Here is a 16,729-nt window from a genome sequence, read left to right on the forward strand (position 1 = left end):
CACTGCATTCTCAGTCACACCAAAGATGCACCTGAATTCTTGTGACCAAACACTGAATAGGGAACAGCAAAAATGGGATCATAATTAAAAGGCACCTTCTTTCAAATTCATTTGTTGTGTGAAAGACTGTTTTGGCTAAAGCAGATACCTTTAACAGAGCCCTCTTAACCCTACCAAATTGGGCATCTCCACACAGGTCAAATTGAAGGTCCTGGTTCAAAATATGACTGTCAGGCCACCGAAAGTCAAGGCACTGGGTGACAAGCAAATGCAGCCTCCTGATAGATCTCAGTTTGCATTACTTACCTCTAAGAAGGTCACATCCAATACTCCCAAGATTTAGCATCTGAAGTGTTGCAAGTTCTTCTCATCCTGCTCTAGTTTAAAGCAAATGTCCTATGTCCAGCTTGCTAGGCTGGTCATCGGAAGGCTGCATAAGAAATAGCTGGATCACTTGCTATGGTTTGCTCCTTACAAAAGAAGGGGCCAGACAAATATTATATTTAGATCACATACTTCATGAATCCAAGAGTAAGTGAACAAGTCCCYCTAAGATTGAACTTTGATGCCAGCAAAGGAAAGGGTTTTAGTATGCATCCTCTCAAAGACCAGCAGAGCAGGGCTTTTGAGGCTCAGTGACCACAAATTCAATTTATTTAGTGTCTGTGAAAACAGCATTATCAGTTGCCCTATTTCACTATTAACACCCCACCGATGCTACAAGAACTGTAAAACACTAGCAAAMTGCTCTGCTGGGACCTGTGAGGGTTACCAGAAGCAGGGGCCAGTGCTTTTGTTTAAAGGTCAGAAGGCCCAACTAAAATACCATGTTTAAGACCACCCGATTCCTCATGGCAAGTACAAAGCATGTGGCACACACCGTATCTGGCATGCTCTTCAGGTCTTAGACTTGTCCTCAGTCAAAACAGATTTTTTTTAAATCAAAAGCTTTAAAACCCATGACCACAAACTAGTGCTACTGGCACWAGCAGATCAGGAAGAAAAGAATTTTCTTGCATACTTTGAGCYGATTACATCTTCAAAAAACACAGGACTCTGACATAGCAGTTTCAGAAAAGTCCAGATGTGATACTAAGTCACCCCAATGTACCAGATGACAGGGAATAAACTCCAAATAATTAAAAGAAAGCAAACAGGTTTAGTTGTCTGAACAAGGAATTTTAATTTTAGGTCAACTATTGAACTAGGTCAACATCCAGTTCACAATGTCTACAAATAGTGGGCATAACCAGTCACTACGGTAAGTTTATTGAAGCACCAAGCTCCACACAAAACTGTAAAATACATTTTAAACTACTAGTAAGAAAGCTTCTCCAAGTCAACAATACTATTAAGGGCCAGAGTTTAAGGTCTAAGTTTTCACCTTCCAAGCTATTTTAAGACAGCCAATCCATTGCATAAGCAAACCAAACTGCTACATACTGAAACATTAGAGCAGCAACTGTATTGAACAAATTCTGTAAATAATTCAAGGATACATTGAAACAGTATGGGTAAATTGTAATTTTTTATTGGAAAACAAATATACAACTTGGAATGGATTTGAGGCAAATCGTGCCATAAGCAGATTTTTGAAAATAAGTGGCTAAACAAAGTTTAAAAAGCATAGTAACAAGAGGAGAAAATGTTTTCTGGTACAGGACCAGCAGTACAAAAAAATTGTGTACGAGTACCTGGATATACACCCGTTTTGCATTAGTGCAACTTTTAAGTTTCATATTGTTGACTGTCAATCGTCCACAAAGTTAAGACTCCACATTTCAACAACATGTTACAGGTATGGCCACAAACAAGTTACCATGAAGCAAGTTAGGAGAGGCTTTTTACAGCGCATTAGCCACTTCACTATGTACTGTTTACATGGTTTAATCCTGCACATAAGGGCCGAGAGTCCTCATCATCACAGAAAGCAGAGCAAACTATCTTTTATGCATTTGAGAACTATAGCCAGCATGCTGCTTTAACTAAGGAATAGCTAATGCACAGTAAACCCTAACTTGCCTTACGTAACTTGCTACGTTAGTCATACCTAAGTCTCCTAAAGAAAGCTATTTTTTAAACAGACAACCCAGATGTTCCCTCATTGAACCAACTCCATCTAACTTTAGATGTGCAGAAGGGCTTAAGTATCCAGAGTAAGCCACATGCAACATTTGTTACTTTGATCAATTTTCCAAAAATCAGAACAATGACAGTAAGATAAAGGAGAAAAACATGGAGGAATGGCCTTCTAATTACTATACATGCATATTCTTTTGACAGTAAGGGAAAAACCTTTTACAGATAAGTTACAAACAGAGAAAAGGCAAATAAACAATTTTGTACAAGAAATTTAACACATTCTGTACAACGTCTTCACTTCGCTGTCATCATTTGTACAAACTCTGTAAAAGGAAAGAGTTACAGAAGAGTTATTCAAAGAAAAATCTGAATCACAATATCCCGAGACATGTCTTGCCCTCAATTCTGAGACAGTGTCTAACCTTATTAAGCATAATTAAAAATCCTGAAAGCACTCCTCCTCCTACTAGCCATACCTAGGAAGCTTTTTTTTTTTTACAGGGTAAGTGACCTTTCATTAGAAAAGTTGGTCCCCACTGAACTGCAGAACTTTAACACCAAAACATTTATATCCTCTCCCACTTCTCAATGGGCTACAGATAACTGCTCCTAGTTGCCCTCTCTCAAAAGCAACACACTGAAGTTACCATCTGCTCAGTGCTCAGGAAAGGCATTACCCTGCATGAACCCTCTTCGAAGAGAAAAAGTTGAAGTATTACCATTCTACTTAGCAATGGGTCAAACCTGAGGCCTCGTATCTCACAGTACATGGCAAGTTCCCCACARGCAACAAGGTTCTTACTGCACCCTATGTACTTCATCTACAACTCAGCAAGGTAACAGAAGGAGGCCGGGAATCTGAAAGGATGTTAACTGCCTTGTTCACAAGCTCCARAAGAGCTATCCAAAACATGCACTGCCTACCCTTTTTAGCTTACACAGGTAAGGAAGCTGATATTAAATACAATTACACAGTGGTGGTGCCATTAACAAAAATTCCTTTCCACCCTACCCTCAAATGAAGGCTTACCCTGAGGTCACAACCAAATGTTTTTCAAGGAAGCTAGACTTGCAGCTTGAGAACAGCAACGGGACTATCTGAAAGCATCCTAGCTCATATTTCTACTCAAATGCTTGGAAAGCTTCATGTTTGAGTTCTAGTAAACTAACAGAAGCCTTTCTGATTGCAGAACTTACTTTGCTCTTTTCACACTGAAAGTATAAGTTATTGCTACAACTGACTCAAGTCAAATCCTCCATCTTTAAAAAGTCTTCTGAAGTTCTTGAAATYGCTTAAGTATTTTTAGAGACTTCCTCCCCTTCTGACTGGTAAGCTTAACAGCACTAAACTATAGTGACTTGTTAGAGATCAGTTGATTTCCTTCCCTAGTTTGCTTTCAGATCAACATTTATCAGTGCAGTATGTGAACACAATACACATCATCTTATCCAACTTCCTTATTTTAAAATTTAACAGATTTAGAGAACTTTTTAAACACTACACAGATGAGTAGCCAGCTCACTGCCTTATGTGCAAGACAGCAATAATACAATCTTAGGCAGATGTACATAGTCTTTGCACTGGAAAAGTGAAATATTACCCTAAAGGAGCACCAACTGCCAAGACCACCTCCCAGCTAAACACTGTCCTACTGATGTAGATACCTAATATACCATTATTGTGGTGTGGAAACTGCTACACAAAGAGCCAGTTCACAGCTCCTTACCTTCATAGTTTACTTGACCATCACCATCAATGTCTGCTTCCCTAATCATTTCGTCAACTTCTTCATCTGTTAGCTTCTCCCCAAGATTTGTCATCACATGGCGAAGTTCTGCAGCACTAATATAACCATTACCATCCTGTGAGGGGTAAAAAAACAAGTCTGGAATAGCTTTGTCTAAAGCCAAATAGTTTGAATACAACTTGATGTTAAACTTGTTAGAAACACTTTCAAGAAATTAGCATAGCTTTATCCACACACATTAACATGAGGCAAACAAGAGCTGTAAGGCTATGTTCACTATTGTCCAGATATTTAGCCTTYGGCTAGACATTAAAAACTTATTCCGTATAGTCCCAGGATGTATTTCTGTTGAAGAGAAATCCRCATCTTTTATAGCCTCTTAGGTGATGGATGCCACCAGTCATGTGACTCATATCTATTCTTCAGATCAAAAGCTGCTTCATTTCACCTGCTTCATGCATACAGAAAACAGGTGTAAGGCCACCCCAAGCCTTCCTAGCTGATACAGACCCAAAGCTGATAAGCCCTCCCCCTMCCCACAAAGCTACTCAAAGTCTGTAAACTCAACTAGAATTTTACATAACAAACAGCAGGTAAAAGAACAAGGATTGCCACTTAAATATTTAAGCAACTCCCCTGCTAATCGCTTATCAAGTTTGGCACCAGTTTTGGTGCCATAGCAATGAGATGATATAAGAGCTTACTATTACCCAGGAGACATAAGCACTTGTTTGACTTCCACTCTACTGGAGGACTGTCCTTGAATATTATGCTGACTAGTTAACTGAGAAACCAGAATTGGTAAGACAGCAGATACCTCACTCAAGTGAGAAAGCCCATTAGAAACCAGTTTGAATTTTCCCAACAAGMAGCTTAGTTAAAACAAACATTTTAGTACCTTATCAAACACACGGAAGGCTTCTCTAATTTCTTCTTCGCTATCTGTATCTTTCATTTTTCTTGCCATCATTGTCAGAAACTCTGGAAAGTCAATTGTGCCATTGCCTGCAAGATACTTAATTTGTTAGAAAAACAAACATGATTTTAGATTTCTACCAAGTAATTAGCTATTAGTAAAATCTTACCATCAGCATCTACTTCATTGATCATATCCTGGAGCTCTGCTTCTGTGGGGTTTTGACCAAGTGATCTCATCACCGTGCCCAACTCCTTTGTAGTTATAGTACCATCACCATCCTTGTCAAATAGTGAGAAAGCTTCTTTGAATTCTGTACAAAATAAAATACAGTTAGTATCTTCAGGCTCAAAATGCCAAGTTCACTTAGTCTTACAAAAATCCAGGGTACTTTACAGTGTTAAGTTACCAAACTCTCAAGACACCTCAATATGGCAGATAGCTACAATTGCAATACCAGCATTTGGACAAATTCCTGCCAGTCTAACAGTAATAGCATCAATCTAAGAAAACCAAAATAAAAACCATACAGAAGGGTCATTCAACTTCAGAACTGCTTAAATACCTACAAAAGCTATCTAGAACCAGAATTTAATGCAGAACTAAAAAGACTAGATATCCACAACCAGAATAACCTTTATCATTGGTAGGATTTGTTTCCCTAAGGCATTTCACATTGGAAGAATATTACTGATTATAATCGAGATTCAGGTACATGGTCAATTTGAACATGATAGCATTCAGTCATTTAGGTTTAAGTTTCTTCAGCTGTGACTTTCACCTGTCAATTTCAAGAACTGTCTTACAACCACAAAAGTAGTAGTTTTTACTCAAGTTCCTCTTATGGCTGCTTTTCTTATAAGAATGTAGTAAGAAATGATTGTAAGAGAAATGAAGAGTGATAACCAAATGCTACAGCTTAATAGCACTTTTACTGAAAACAGCTCCTAGTAGCTAAAAACATATTAGCTAAAGAAACATCATGTTCTTTTGTTCAACTTCTGCAGCTCTTCAGTCTAGGTACATACACAACACYTTAGTAATCAGCTCTTCAAAGGGAAATCATTTAGTCATACCCATTTCTGAAACGCTGTTCAAGATTGCTTCAGTCCTACTGCATCCTGATCAGTCTTCAYTGAAACAGTTGTGCTAAGACCCCATGTTTCAGTGTTGCTTCTTAATCCCCCTGCCACTACTGGCTACTGTCCCCAGCAATATTAATACAAGCACATGTTTAATTATGCAGTCCAAATATGGAGATTATTTTAATCCATACCATCTGTTTGTCTTCAGAAAAAGACACCCAAATTTAAGTTTACTGGACTAAAACACTTCATGCAAAAAACACACAGGTTGAGTGGTTTTTTAAATAGGAAACATTTCACTTCATAGTTCAAATCTATTCGCAGCTTCAAGGACATCCGAGTTCAAGGCTCTGGAAAGCTAATTAACTGAAGAGTATTTCTACATCAGTAACTCTTCCACAAATTAAATTCTTGGTTCAAAGAAGCCAGTTTTCCGGATGGTGGGTTTCCCAGCTCAGAATTAGTCATGGCAAGAGTTTTGTTATTGTCACATGAACAGCTTCAAGTCTTACTTCATCCATTTCTTACTCTAACACATTTAAGGTGGATACAAGCTGTCAAGCATTAAAAATACARGTTTTTACAGTTCATGGACATACCTATGACAGTAAATCCACACTTGAGTTTCATCAAGATGGAAGGAAAAAAGCCTACATTTCTGTTTATTGTCCTAAAAGCCAAGTCCTGTGATTCAGTGAAATCCYGCTGTTCATCTCTAAGGATCAGAGCAAAGCTTCTGAAGGACTAAAGGAAACCGTTCAAGCCAGTGCAGTTTGTGCTATGCAAAAACAGGTCTGTTCAAAGAGGAAGCTAAATCTYGTACCTAACAAACTTTTAAATGTTCTTCGGTTAGCAGTTGCAGTTAGCTTAGTGGCAAATACACTGAAGGAAAATTATTTACCACAGAAGAAAGGTTTCTTGGTCAAAGCTTCCTTCARTCCTTATAGTACCCTTACTTCAAGGGTACCTACTTAGCTTCAATCTTAACTGTCACTAATGCCCCACCATAAAGCAGCACTGCAGTGATTCCTCTTAAATACAGCACTCCTACCCTAGAAAGCAGAACCAATACATGGCATATTCTGAATACTTTAGATGGACCATTTGGGGAACAATCATCTTTGAATGAATAATACTATAGGCTAAGAAAATGTCAGCTACAAGCTGCATCTTTATAGCCAGAAGTTAAAAAGATCAGCAGCATTTTAATTTTTGAAATCCTGAATGAAGCCAAGAGTACAATTAAAACATTCAGCTAGCTCTTTAACCACTTCTAGTAACCACCTCCAGTAATTAGGAGCAAAGGAATTACAACCTAAGCAGATAGAGTTTACCTCAGAACAAGAATAGCCCAGCACAGCTCTTGAAGACTTGTGACAATGGCTAGCGGAAGAGTAAAGGCATCTAGGAAATGCTGAAATTTAACGTGATAGTTCAGTTCTTGTTTAATAACCTTATCACAGGAACCATCTCCCTCCATGCAACTCCATGTTATGAATAAAGCAAATCCTCCTAGTTACTTAACACCCCATATCCAACTGCCAAAACTCTCTCCTCAGTCCTAGATACAGCTACTCTGTCAGAGGTATTTAAGGACATGGTGCTCAGAACAGCCTCTTCAGGCCAGCCTGTAGTGGCTGAGCTYTTTCTTTCTTCATAAGGAAAGCAATGTATCAAGGGGAAGACTACTTTCAGGCTGCGCAGTAGAAGGCWGCCTAACAGCACATTAACTCCAAAATACCCCAGCTCAAAGTCAGTCTAGGAACAAATGTTTTTCAGTCATCTCAGCACCACAGTTGAGTCTTGACAGCTGTAAATGGCCTCATATTCAGAGCTAAAATTCCTATTCCCACTCACATGCAGTTTAGCCATCTAAGCCTCTTTCCCACCCCCCACCTTAAAAGGGGAGTATCATCCATTCTTTTCCTTGCCAACAAGAGCTTAAAACCTAAACACGACTACCACTACTGCAAAATAAATTCTAAACAGCACTCAAATCTCTAGAGCTGCAATGAACTAGGTGACACAGGCATAATAAAAACTCCCTGCATAAGCCTACCAGTTCACAAAGTCACTTTAGGGGAAGCTCACCAGATTGTTAGCAGTAGGACAAGACACATACTTATTTTCTGACAACCACATTCACTAGTCCCAACTTGTTTTTAATGGAAGGCTCAACCAAAGGGGCACCTATTTGTCTTGGTAACTTCAATCCTTACAGTAGGTGAACAGTAGTTGCAGCTTCATTCAGTACCTAACTCAAAACCAACACTTTCTATGAAAGAATAATCCTGGGAGGTCTTTCACCTTCAACTTCTGAGAACAAAATCTTAMGTCTTACACGACTAGTGCATGCTAAAGTTAGCCTATGCAGCACAGAATAGGAAACCTTACCAGAATCTACCTGTACTCTGATACTTCAGAGCAAGGTAGAAATAAAAGTATTAAAAAAATGGTAGCTTTAAATACTGAAGTAAATGTAGTCTCTATCTTAAGCTCTCCTTCAGGTCAAAAGTTAAATTGCTTCAAAGAAGCTGAAATGGATTAGCAGGAGCTCAAGCCTTTACCACACAGCTCGAATCTGTGTCATACATCTAAACTGCACCACTRATTTTTTCACCCCAGGAGACTCAGGACTAAAATCGCAAAATTAAGTGGAATGCTCAAATAGCCRTCTCCATTCCTAAACACCTGACATCACTCTTCCAAAATACTGGGGAGCTCCCTAACAAACTACCAAGAGATTTAAGTCTCTTTATTAGAGTGATACATTTTCCTTGCATACACATTTGCTTAATGAAATACAGGAGTTGAAGTGACAGATCACTTTCCACCAGACTCTGATACTAAATTACAATTTTCCCACAGATGAAAAAATTATACTCAAGTACTAGCAGCTGATTTGCATTCATTGCCACAGTATTCACTGTCAATYATTATTGATTAGCAAATATTTGGACTAACTTTGACATTATTAATACATTCCCTGTTATTCCATAATCAAATTCACTACTAAAGCTTCTACAGTTAAGAATGAACTATTATTGAAGAATGACAAACAATAAAGCCTGCTTCAACTAAAGTGAACCCAGAAATCCGTAAAGCTATGCAGGCCACTTGCAGAAACATCTCTAGTCCAACCAGACTTGGTTTGTGCTTACTCATAAGGCAGTTCCATGGCAACAAGTAAACAGACTAAGGACTTGCCACACAACCATAATTAGTCTCTTATGAATTACAGCTACCTTCTAAAGACCAAACRCTACAGAATATTCTTATACTTCAAATTTGGCAATCTTGAAAATAAAGCAGGTCATTATGAAACTTCACTGTTAGTGCTATTTAGTGATGATATAACGCTTTAAAATTGAACTATCWTAGGGTCTGTATCTGTCTGGGTTTTATTAGATTAGCCAGATGCTAAMACCCTCTAAAGTCACTTCACATGACACTTCCCCATTTCTCTTTAACAAAACCCTTGTCCAATCAATCCAYTGAAATGTTTATATCCATTACAGGAGTGAGTTCTACGTTACCAATATACTGCAGGTTTAAGTCGCACCAACTACTGAAGTTGAAATCAGCCTTTGTAAAGCAATGACAGATAATCACTCACGCAGCCCACATGGGCAGGAAGTGTGATAACCAGAAGTTTGAGTCACTAGTAGCGCAGTTCCTGCACACTAGAACTACTGTAGGGTGAAGGGAACAACTCTAGAATTTGAGTTGCCTATTTCAGGGAGCATTTCTGCAGCATCAGACCATCAAATGCATAAAGGGCATTTACATTCAAGTATACAACACTTTCAATTACGGCATATCAACTCTTGGCCATCTTGAAGGCCCAACATCTCTACTGCCACCAAAAAGAGCCAGAAAAGTCTGATGTACCTCCACCGACAACAGACTGGAAAGCAAGGTTCCAATGTTTTGGTCTTCTATTAAAAAGCATATGTAGYACTTCAGACTCCAAGTCTTTAACACAGATTTCCCCTTGACACAATGTCAGCACTACAGCACACTCCAGTCACTTTGTAGCTAAGAGAAGAGTCTCAAGTCCATAATCTACTAAAATATTAGAATTGCTTTACAGGAAGAGCTCAAAATGGAGTTTCACTGGATTACACTGGGTGGTATTAATACTGCAGTTTTATCTTTGCAGGAAAAAAATATCTTCACATGGCTAATAATAGCAAGCTATGAGGACCATCTAATTAATTCTGGAGGACAAAATGTCAGATTCATTGCTTCCAAGGTTTTTTTGACTGAAGGCAAGCCTTTAAGATTTAGCTGACAAATTAAAGCATTCCACACTAGTTGTTTAATTCTAAGAAAGTCAAATGTCTTGCATATAAATAACTTGCACTGTCACTGGATTAAGAGACATGCCAGGTCAAGTAGGAGTATCAACACAGGATGTAAGTCTCACCTGCAATCTGCTCTTCTGTCAGTTGGTCAGCCTGCAATAAGAAGAGAATATTATTATAGTTTTGCAAAAGACCGGAGATAGATTTTGTAGAGGCTTTAAACAAGGCAGCTGCTCTTCAAGACTTTAATGTTCAAGAATAGTCCTAACCAAACCTCAAAAGGTATCAGGTCTGCTTGCTGAAAACTGGCAAACTGTCTTCATTTGCTGATCCTGTAAGTACCATGTACACCCAAATACTACACTACCATAAATATAAACAATTACCCAATCAACACCACCAACTSCAAGGCATGAGTGTTCCTCTAGGTAAGTTTAAAAAACAAACACACTCATCAACTCACCAGACTAAGTTTACTTACTTCAGTAAACAGTCTCAGCTTTAATAGTAAAAAAATCAGGTTTAAACTTTGTGACTGCAACCCCTAGAGCTTAGGAGGCTCTAGTCTATTAAACTATACAGCCATAATTATAGAAACATACTCTGCTCTCTAGAATGAGGTGATCCCTTGATTGACATGAAGCTTCATGTTCAAGATCCAACAGTAAGAACAGAGTCCACACCATCAGTGCTAATGGCTCCAAAACAATCTGGTACTTAATACATTTTTATCTTTTTTTAATATCACCACAGACTTGAGTGGTGTAAGGGAGTTTACAGAGATACTGAGAGATGAGAGGCATTGTGTATTTATCATTTTTGCATTAGTAATTCAGTAAGAGCCAATTCATACTGGACAATTGAATCAACTGAATTGTCCAGCAGCTGAAAACAAAGAATTGCTTTCAAATAAAGAAATTCAAACCAATTCTTAGAAGTATAAAGGTACTTGAAAATCTAGGGAGAAAATACTTCTGCTCAATTGATTCTCCAAGCAAATTCTGGATTGCCTCAGCTGAATTACAAATGTGTTTCTTGAAGGAGACACCTTTGACTTTACATGACCACCTCTGAAACAGTTAAAAGACTTAAAGGTGGAGAAAACCAATGAACTCAAACACCTCATGAGGACCACCCTACAGCAAACTTTTCAGGTTATAATTACCACAATATTGACAGTTGACACTATTTTCAATTATTACTTTTTGCCCCTTAAAGTTTGTCTACACATGCCTTTTCTCAGCATCTCTTTAGATGGCATAACTTGTATGTATTCTATCAATTATAACTTAACTAATTTCAATTTGAATTATATTTGTACACCAAATACAACCCTGGGAGTTACCARCTTCTGCTTATTCTGCTCAAGAGGAATTGGGTTAGCACTTCAGGCAACCATAGCAGGGCTAGAATGCTCTAGAACAAGTTATGCATGCAGTGACAACGCAAGATTAAGGCAAGAATCAGCCATTTCCCAGGCTGTCTAGACATCCACCTACTCTAGAAGAATCCAGGCCATGCTTGTGAGCAACTTCTAAGCTGAATGGTTGGTTATACCACAGCAATATACTACTTTTAATTTTTGTACCTGTAGGTAGTATTCACTTATAGCTTCAACATCTTTTAAAGACATACTTGAGAGTATCAGCAAGGCTACTCAGAATCTGTCATCAATTCAAAACAAGCCTTGAGATACAAGCCTACTGCTGCTCACTTAAGAGAAGACTCACATATGGCTGCTCACATGTTAATTCATTTTGCTCTCTCACGTGAAGAGAATAATGTACTACATTTCTGCAAGATATTTATATCCGCAGAAGGCTGCCTGTCACATTTAAAGACCAAGAACAGTTTATTCAGATCAATACTTAGGAGTTATCAGGCTGAGTCACATAATGCTTTTTATAAGCATTATAGAGAGCTATTATGTGCTATTTAAATTGCTAGGGATCCCCAAGCAATTTATCCCCCAACTCCTCCAGGGATTTTAAGCACCCTATAGCCACTAACCATAAAAATGGATAAGCTCTGTCAGTATCTGTAATGGGTACTGTGTTTGAGAAGAACATGAGGACTTGCTAGAAGCCACAGGTAAAGGGCAGTTGCAAGATAAGCAAGGAGGTGGGGCAAGGTTGAACAAACACCATCTGTACACTGCAGTGCTAGGCTCTGCAGGGGCTGCTGCGCAACAGCAGCAAGAGGCGGAGCCAACATGCAGGCTAGAACTGCCTTCGCCATCACCTGCATGGCATCCACCCACCCCGATCCACACATGAAGCTACAGGCCGCTGCAGTCTCCTTACAGGGGGGCCTTTACAACTTCCTCTTCCCTGTTTTAAACACAATATTCACAAAATACATCTCTCACACTATACCGGCATTCCATAATTCAGCATATCTAAATGTATATTTCTGCAGCTAAGTCATAACCCCAACCCATCTGTGCCACAGCAGCTTCGATAACCCCTTCTTTTTGTGAAGGCCCACCTGAAAACCTTCTCCCCCACATCTTCCAAAGAGTGATGTTTTAACAAACATTTGCCAAAGAGCTAATGAGCCAAAAAGATTTTCYCCCCCTCTCCTTCCTTTATTGATAATAGAATCAAGGAGCCTGTCACAGCTTTCATGACACATTTTCTCACCTACTTGCCTGATATTTCATTTTTACTACAATAGCCCCCATTGCTTGCACAGATTATGCCGCATGCCTGACCGAATTTAAGCTTCCTAAAGGGCAGCTTTACATGTGCAGCAATTTCAGCAGCAYAAGCAGCCTCTAGAGGAAGTGCTCCATTTTAGTCAGAACAGCTACAACAGCAGGCAGTCCCCCAACAGAACCACATCCAACACTGCATGATGGAGAACTACAAGCAAAGCACAGAACAGATGACACTGCTCTTCCCCTCAAATTGGGGTTTTATTACATTTCACCAGTGCCAAGAGCTGAATGGACAGTTCTGTTCTGGCAGTATTAGCTGCAGAACAGGAAGTAGAAAGACTAGCATATACAAGCTAGAAATTATCCTTATTGTATGTTAGCTTATTTTGAGTGCAAAGCTCTCTGCTCTATCCAGCATATGCAGCATTGGACAGCACATATTCACAGGTTTAGCCAGTCTGGTCTGTCAGGGATAACTATAACCACATTCAAAATGTCCCTCTGGCTTCTGGACACACCCATTTCTATGTAGATCTTGCTTGAAGATACTCCTTTTTTGCTCTCCATAGAACAAGACTAAAAGCAAAATAGAAGTCTTCTGCTGTCAGATTCACTGCTTTACAGATAGCTAGCCATATACAGGTTGACAATTCACATAAGAGATCAAATTCAGGCTCCTGGTCACCTCTCATCCTCAACCATCAAGGAGGAGGCTTCAAATTTAAGGGCCCATCTTTTACATCAGACATTTTGAGTTCATGACGATTTGACTCCTTAAAAGCATGTAATGAATGAAAAGGCAATCCCACTAYACTGCATCTTCTCCTACTGCAGAGGAAGCACCATGTGGTCACTAGCGTTGCTTTAGTCACAGAAATGTTCCTTTTTTAGTCACAGAATTGTTCCTTTCTGTACATGCCAGTCTCTGCCTGCTTTAACAAGTAAATAAATTCTGAACGCCCAAAATCCTTCAGACAGAATTAAGAACAATCCTCCAAATTCCAYGCAAAGCGCCATCAACTCGGCAGCTGACTGAAAACCTAAAAAGACGTAATGGTATGAAAAAATAAACGGGGCTCGATCAGGAAAACGCAGCACTGTCCATCGCAAGGACCAAAACAGGAGACATGAAAAAAAAAAAAAAAAAGCGGGGGGAATAAAATAGCTGGAAAAAACCTTCGTTCCGTGGAGCCCCCAGGAGCGAGGCGGCACCCGACGCCGGCAGCAGGTCTGGCGGGACGGGCGACGGCCCCTCGCCCTCCCGCGGGGCTCCGCAGTGCCCTGGCGCCAGCGCCGCGCCAGCCACCCGACATCTTGGGCGCTCGCGGCGGCAGCTCCGCGCGCGGCCGCGGCGGGAAGGAAGCGATAAGAGCGGCTGCCATCGTGGCACCTTTCCTGCCCTGCCCGCCGCAGCACCCACCCCACGCGCGATCCCCCCCCCCTCCCCGCGCGGGGACCGTTACCCGCCGCCCTCCCGGCCCCCGCCTCACACACACCCCGACAAAGCGTCATGGCGCCCGGGCCGAGTGGCAGTTTGAATTTTGAATCCGCACCAACGCCCCAGGGCGGGAAACGCACCCGGGCAGGACTCATCCACCGACACTTCCTCCTACGCACCCGGCGCGGCGGAGCGGGACCCTCGGCGCCAGCCCCGCCGGGACGAGCCCCGCGGCCACACGAGGGGCGCTCGCCCCCCTGCCCCGACCCCTCTCCCCCCGCCCCCGCAGCGCTCTCGCCCCACACCCCCCCTTCCACAGGCGACCCCGCCGCCGCGCAGCGCCCCTCCGGCGGCAGCCCCTCGGCGCGCACTCACCATGGTGGCCCGGCCCGGCTGCGGGGTGGGGTGTGGCGGCAGGTAAGGGCTGCGCGGGGGCACTGCAGCTACCGTCCCGCTCCAAGGCTCGCCTCACACTGAGCCCAGCCCGGCCGCCAGCGGTGCCTCATAAACCTCCTCACAGCCCGCGCGGATCGCTCCGCGCCGCTCCCTCCCCCCCCTCCCTTTTCCCTTCCACAGTCAACGGGCGGGCGAAAGAAGTGCCGGCTCGCGGCGCTCTTGGCGGCGGCGCCACCCGCAGCCCCGCCGCGCCCCCTCCTCGCACCCCGCGCCCCCAGCCGCGGCCGGGCAGGGGGCAGCGTGCGGGGAAGGGGCGCGTGTCACCGCGGCGCGGGGCGGGCGCGGGACGGTTGCGGGAGGAAAGGCTTATGGCGGGGACTACTTTTCCGAGCGGAGGAGGATTTTAAAAAGAAAAATGCCGAGGCGTGCAGGGGCTGCAGAAGGAGGGCGCCGATTGGCCCGTTCGTACCTGCAATGCGTCACTTGGACATGCACAGTCTGCGCTGGGGAGCCGTTACCCCTCCCCCCGCCCGCAGTGCGCGCCGCGCGGCCCGGCGCTAACGGCCGCCCGGCGCTAACGGCCGCCCGCAGCCAACGGCCGCCCGGCGCTAACGGCCGCCCGCAGCCCCCGGGGCGCGCGGCGGGGCCCCGAGTGCTGCCCGGGACCCCCGCGGGGCCCCCGCTGCGGCAGGGAGTGCGCCGAGGCGGCAGAGCCCCGCAGCGCCCTGCCCCTGCTGCTGCTGGCACACGTGCCGTGAGCGGCAGGGGCGGCCGCGGCCTCTGCAGAGGTGGCGCTGCGGGCAGAAGAGGGGCTGCCGGGGGGCTTCAGGGCTGCGCTGAGGGGTGAGTGACGGCTCCGGAGCAAGCACTGGCCCCAAGCCGCTGTCCCAAGGCCTTTGCCCGCCCCAGCAGGACTGGGGACAAAAACCATGTCGTCTCCCGTAGCACGTTACCTCGGCCTCACGGTCTGATCGACTCRCCCCAGGGAGCACCTTCTCGTTAAAAATTGTCTCTTTTTTCTAAATGTCATCCTTCCTGGTGTTCCAGAAAGCCTCACCCGCAGAGCAGCTCAACGAGACTCCCTCTGGGTCCAGCACAGTCCAGAAAAATCCACACTTGTCTCCRTAGCGTGGCCATTGCCCGTCACCCAGGCGCATCGCCGGGCTCCCTCCTGGCCCATGGAGCAGCAAGGTGCCTTCCCACATGCCGAGGCCCTGTGCCCGGGGATCACGTGTGGCCAGCTACTCATCCCGAGTTGTCATATGGGATTTCTCCAAGATACTCACTTGCTGYTACTTAGCTCAGCCAAAATTTCCAAACTGGCAAGTATGGGCTTTCAAATGCACCTAACGCAGCTAAAATCAACACATAACAAATAGCTGCCACCTTTGCTGCGTTCAGTGAAAGGAGGGCGGCCTTATTTGGGGGCCGCCAGTACATTACTTCGCTTTGAGGGCCCGAATCTGAATTTTCTGACTTGTTGGGAACAAACCACCAGTAGCAGTACGACAAAAACAACCCCTTTCTGTTCTGTGGCATTTGCCATAGAATTGTCCAGCTGATATTTTTACAGTACAAATTTATAACTACCCATGCATTTTCACCAATAAATAAATAAATAAATAAAACCCAAGAGCAATTGCTCTCACTTCATAAACTAAATCTGCTTCGCTCACCACTGCTCTTTGTAGTCTTTGTTGTTTATAGACCATATAAATAGGATGCTCTTGCGAGAGGACGAGCACAAACAAGCTCTATAAAAAAATGGGTAGTTTTTCCTTTTGAGCACTAACTGAAATGCTCGGGCCTCCTCTCTGCCCGGAATTGTTCCTATGTTCTCTGAACTCGGGATTTCAAGGAGAAGAGCAGGACAAGGCCTTGTTTCCTGAAGTGCTTGGAGGCTCCTTGTTGGTGCTGGGGCTTTCCTTGCCCCGTGCTGGGATTGCAGGGAGCTGAGCAGACAGCGGGGTGGGTCGTACGTTTGGCTTTCAGTCTGGACACCTGAACTTACAATTTGGTGACGCTCCTGCCCTCAGCCCTCCTTTCGGCTTGAACATACTGCTAGCTGCCCGAAAGCCAAGCGCATCGCGACCAGCGC

The 16,729-nt window shown here is 43.3% G+C and overlaps 1 protein-coding gene across 2 annotated transcripts; it reads right to left on the reverse strand.

Moving 5' to 3' along the window:
- Positions 1–1,337: 1,337 nt before the first annotated feature.
- Positions 1,338–14,778, reverse strand: CALM2 (calmodulin 2). 2 transcript variants are annotated; one of them, XM_026046286.1, is made up of 6 exons: positions 14,611–14,778; positions 10,261–10,291; positions 4,916–5,059; positions 4,729–4,835; positions 3,810–3,945; positions 1,338–2,405 (listed from the first exon to the last, which is right to left on the reverse strand). In XM_026046286.1, exons 1-6 carry the CDS (start codon positions 14,611–14,613, stop codon positions 2,377–2,379), a joined length of 450 nt encoding a protein of 149 aa, XP_025902071.1. In that variant the 5' UTR covers positions 14,614–14,778; the 3' UTR covers positions 1,338–2,376. The 2 variants fall into 2 exon arrangements, with proteins under 2 accessions (XP_025902071.1, XP_025902070.1); XM_026046285.1 differs by lacking the exon at positions 14,611–14,778 and adding an exon at positions 14,376–14,412.
- Positions 14,779–16,729: the final 1,951 nt, after the last annotated feature.

The sequence above is a fragment of the Nothoprocta perdicaria genome, unplaced genomic scaffold (assembly GCF_003342845.1).
Source record: "Nothoprocta perdicaria isolate Ctin4 unplaced genomic scaffold, notPer1 scaffold_43, whole genome shotgun sequence".
Lineage (NCBI taxonomy): Eukaryota > Metazoa > Chordata > Aves > Tinamiformes > Tinamidae > Nothoprocta > Nothoprocta perdicaria.

What these genes read in the sequence shown, in the direction of transcription:
- CALM2 (XM_026046285.1), bottom strand. An exon ending in GACAGAAGAGCAGATTGCAG is followed by an intron (nt 5,060 to 10,260) that starts GTGAGACTTACA and finishes TATTTTGTACAG; the next exon opens with AATTCAAAGAAGCTTTCTCA. An exon ending in TGGTCAAGTAAACTATGAAG is followed by an intron (nt 2,406 to 3,809) that starts GTAAGGAGCTGT and finishes TTCCTTTTACAG; the next exon opens with AGTTTGTACAAATGATGACA.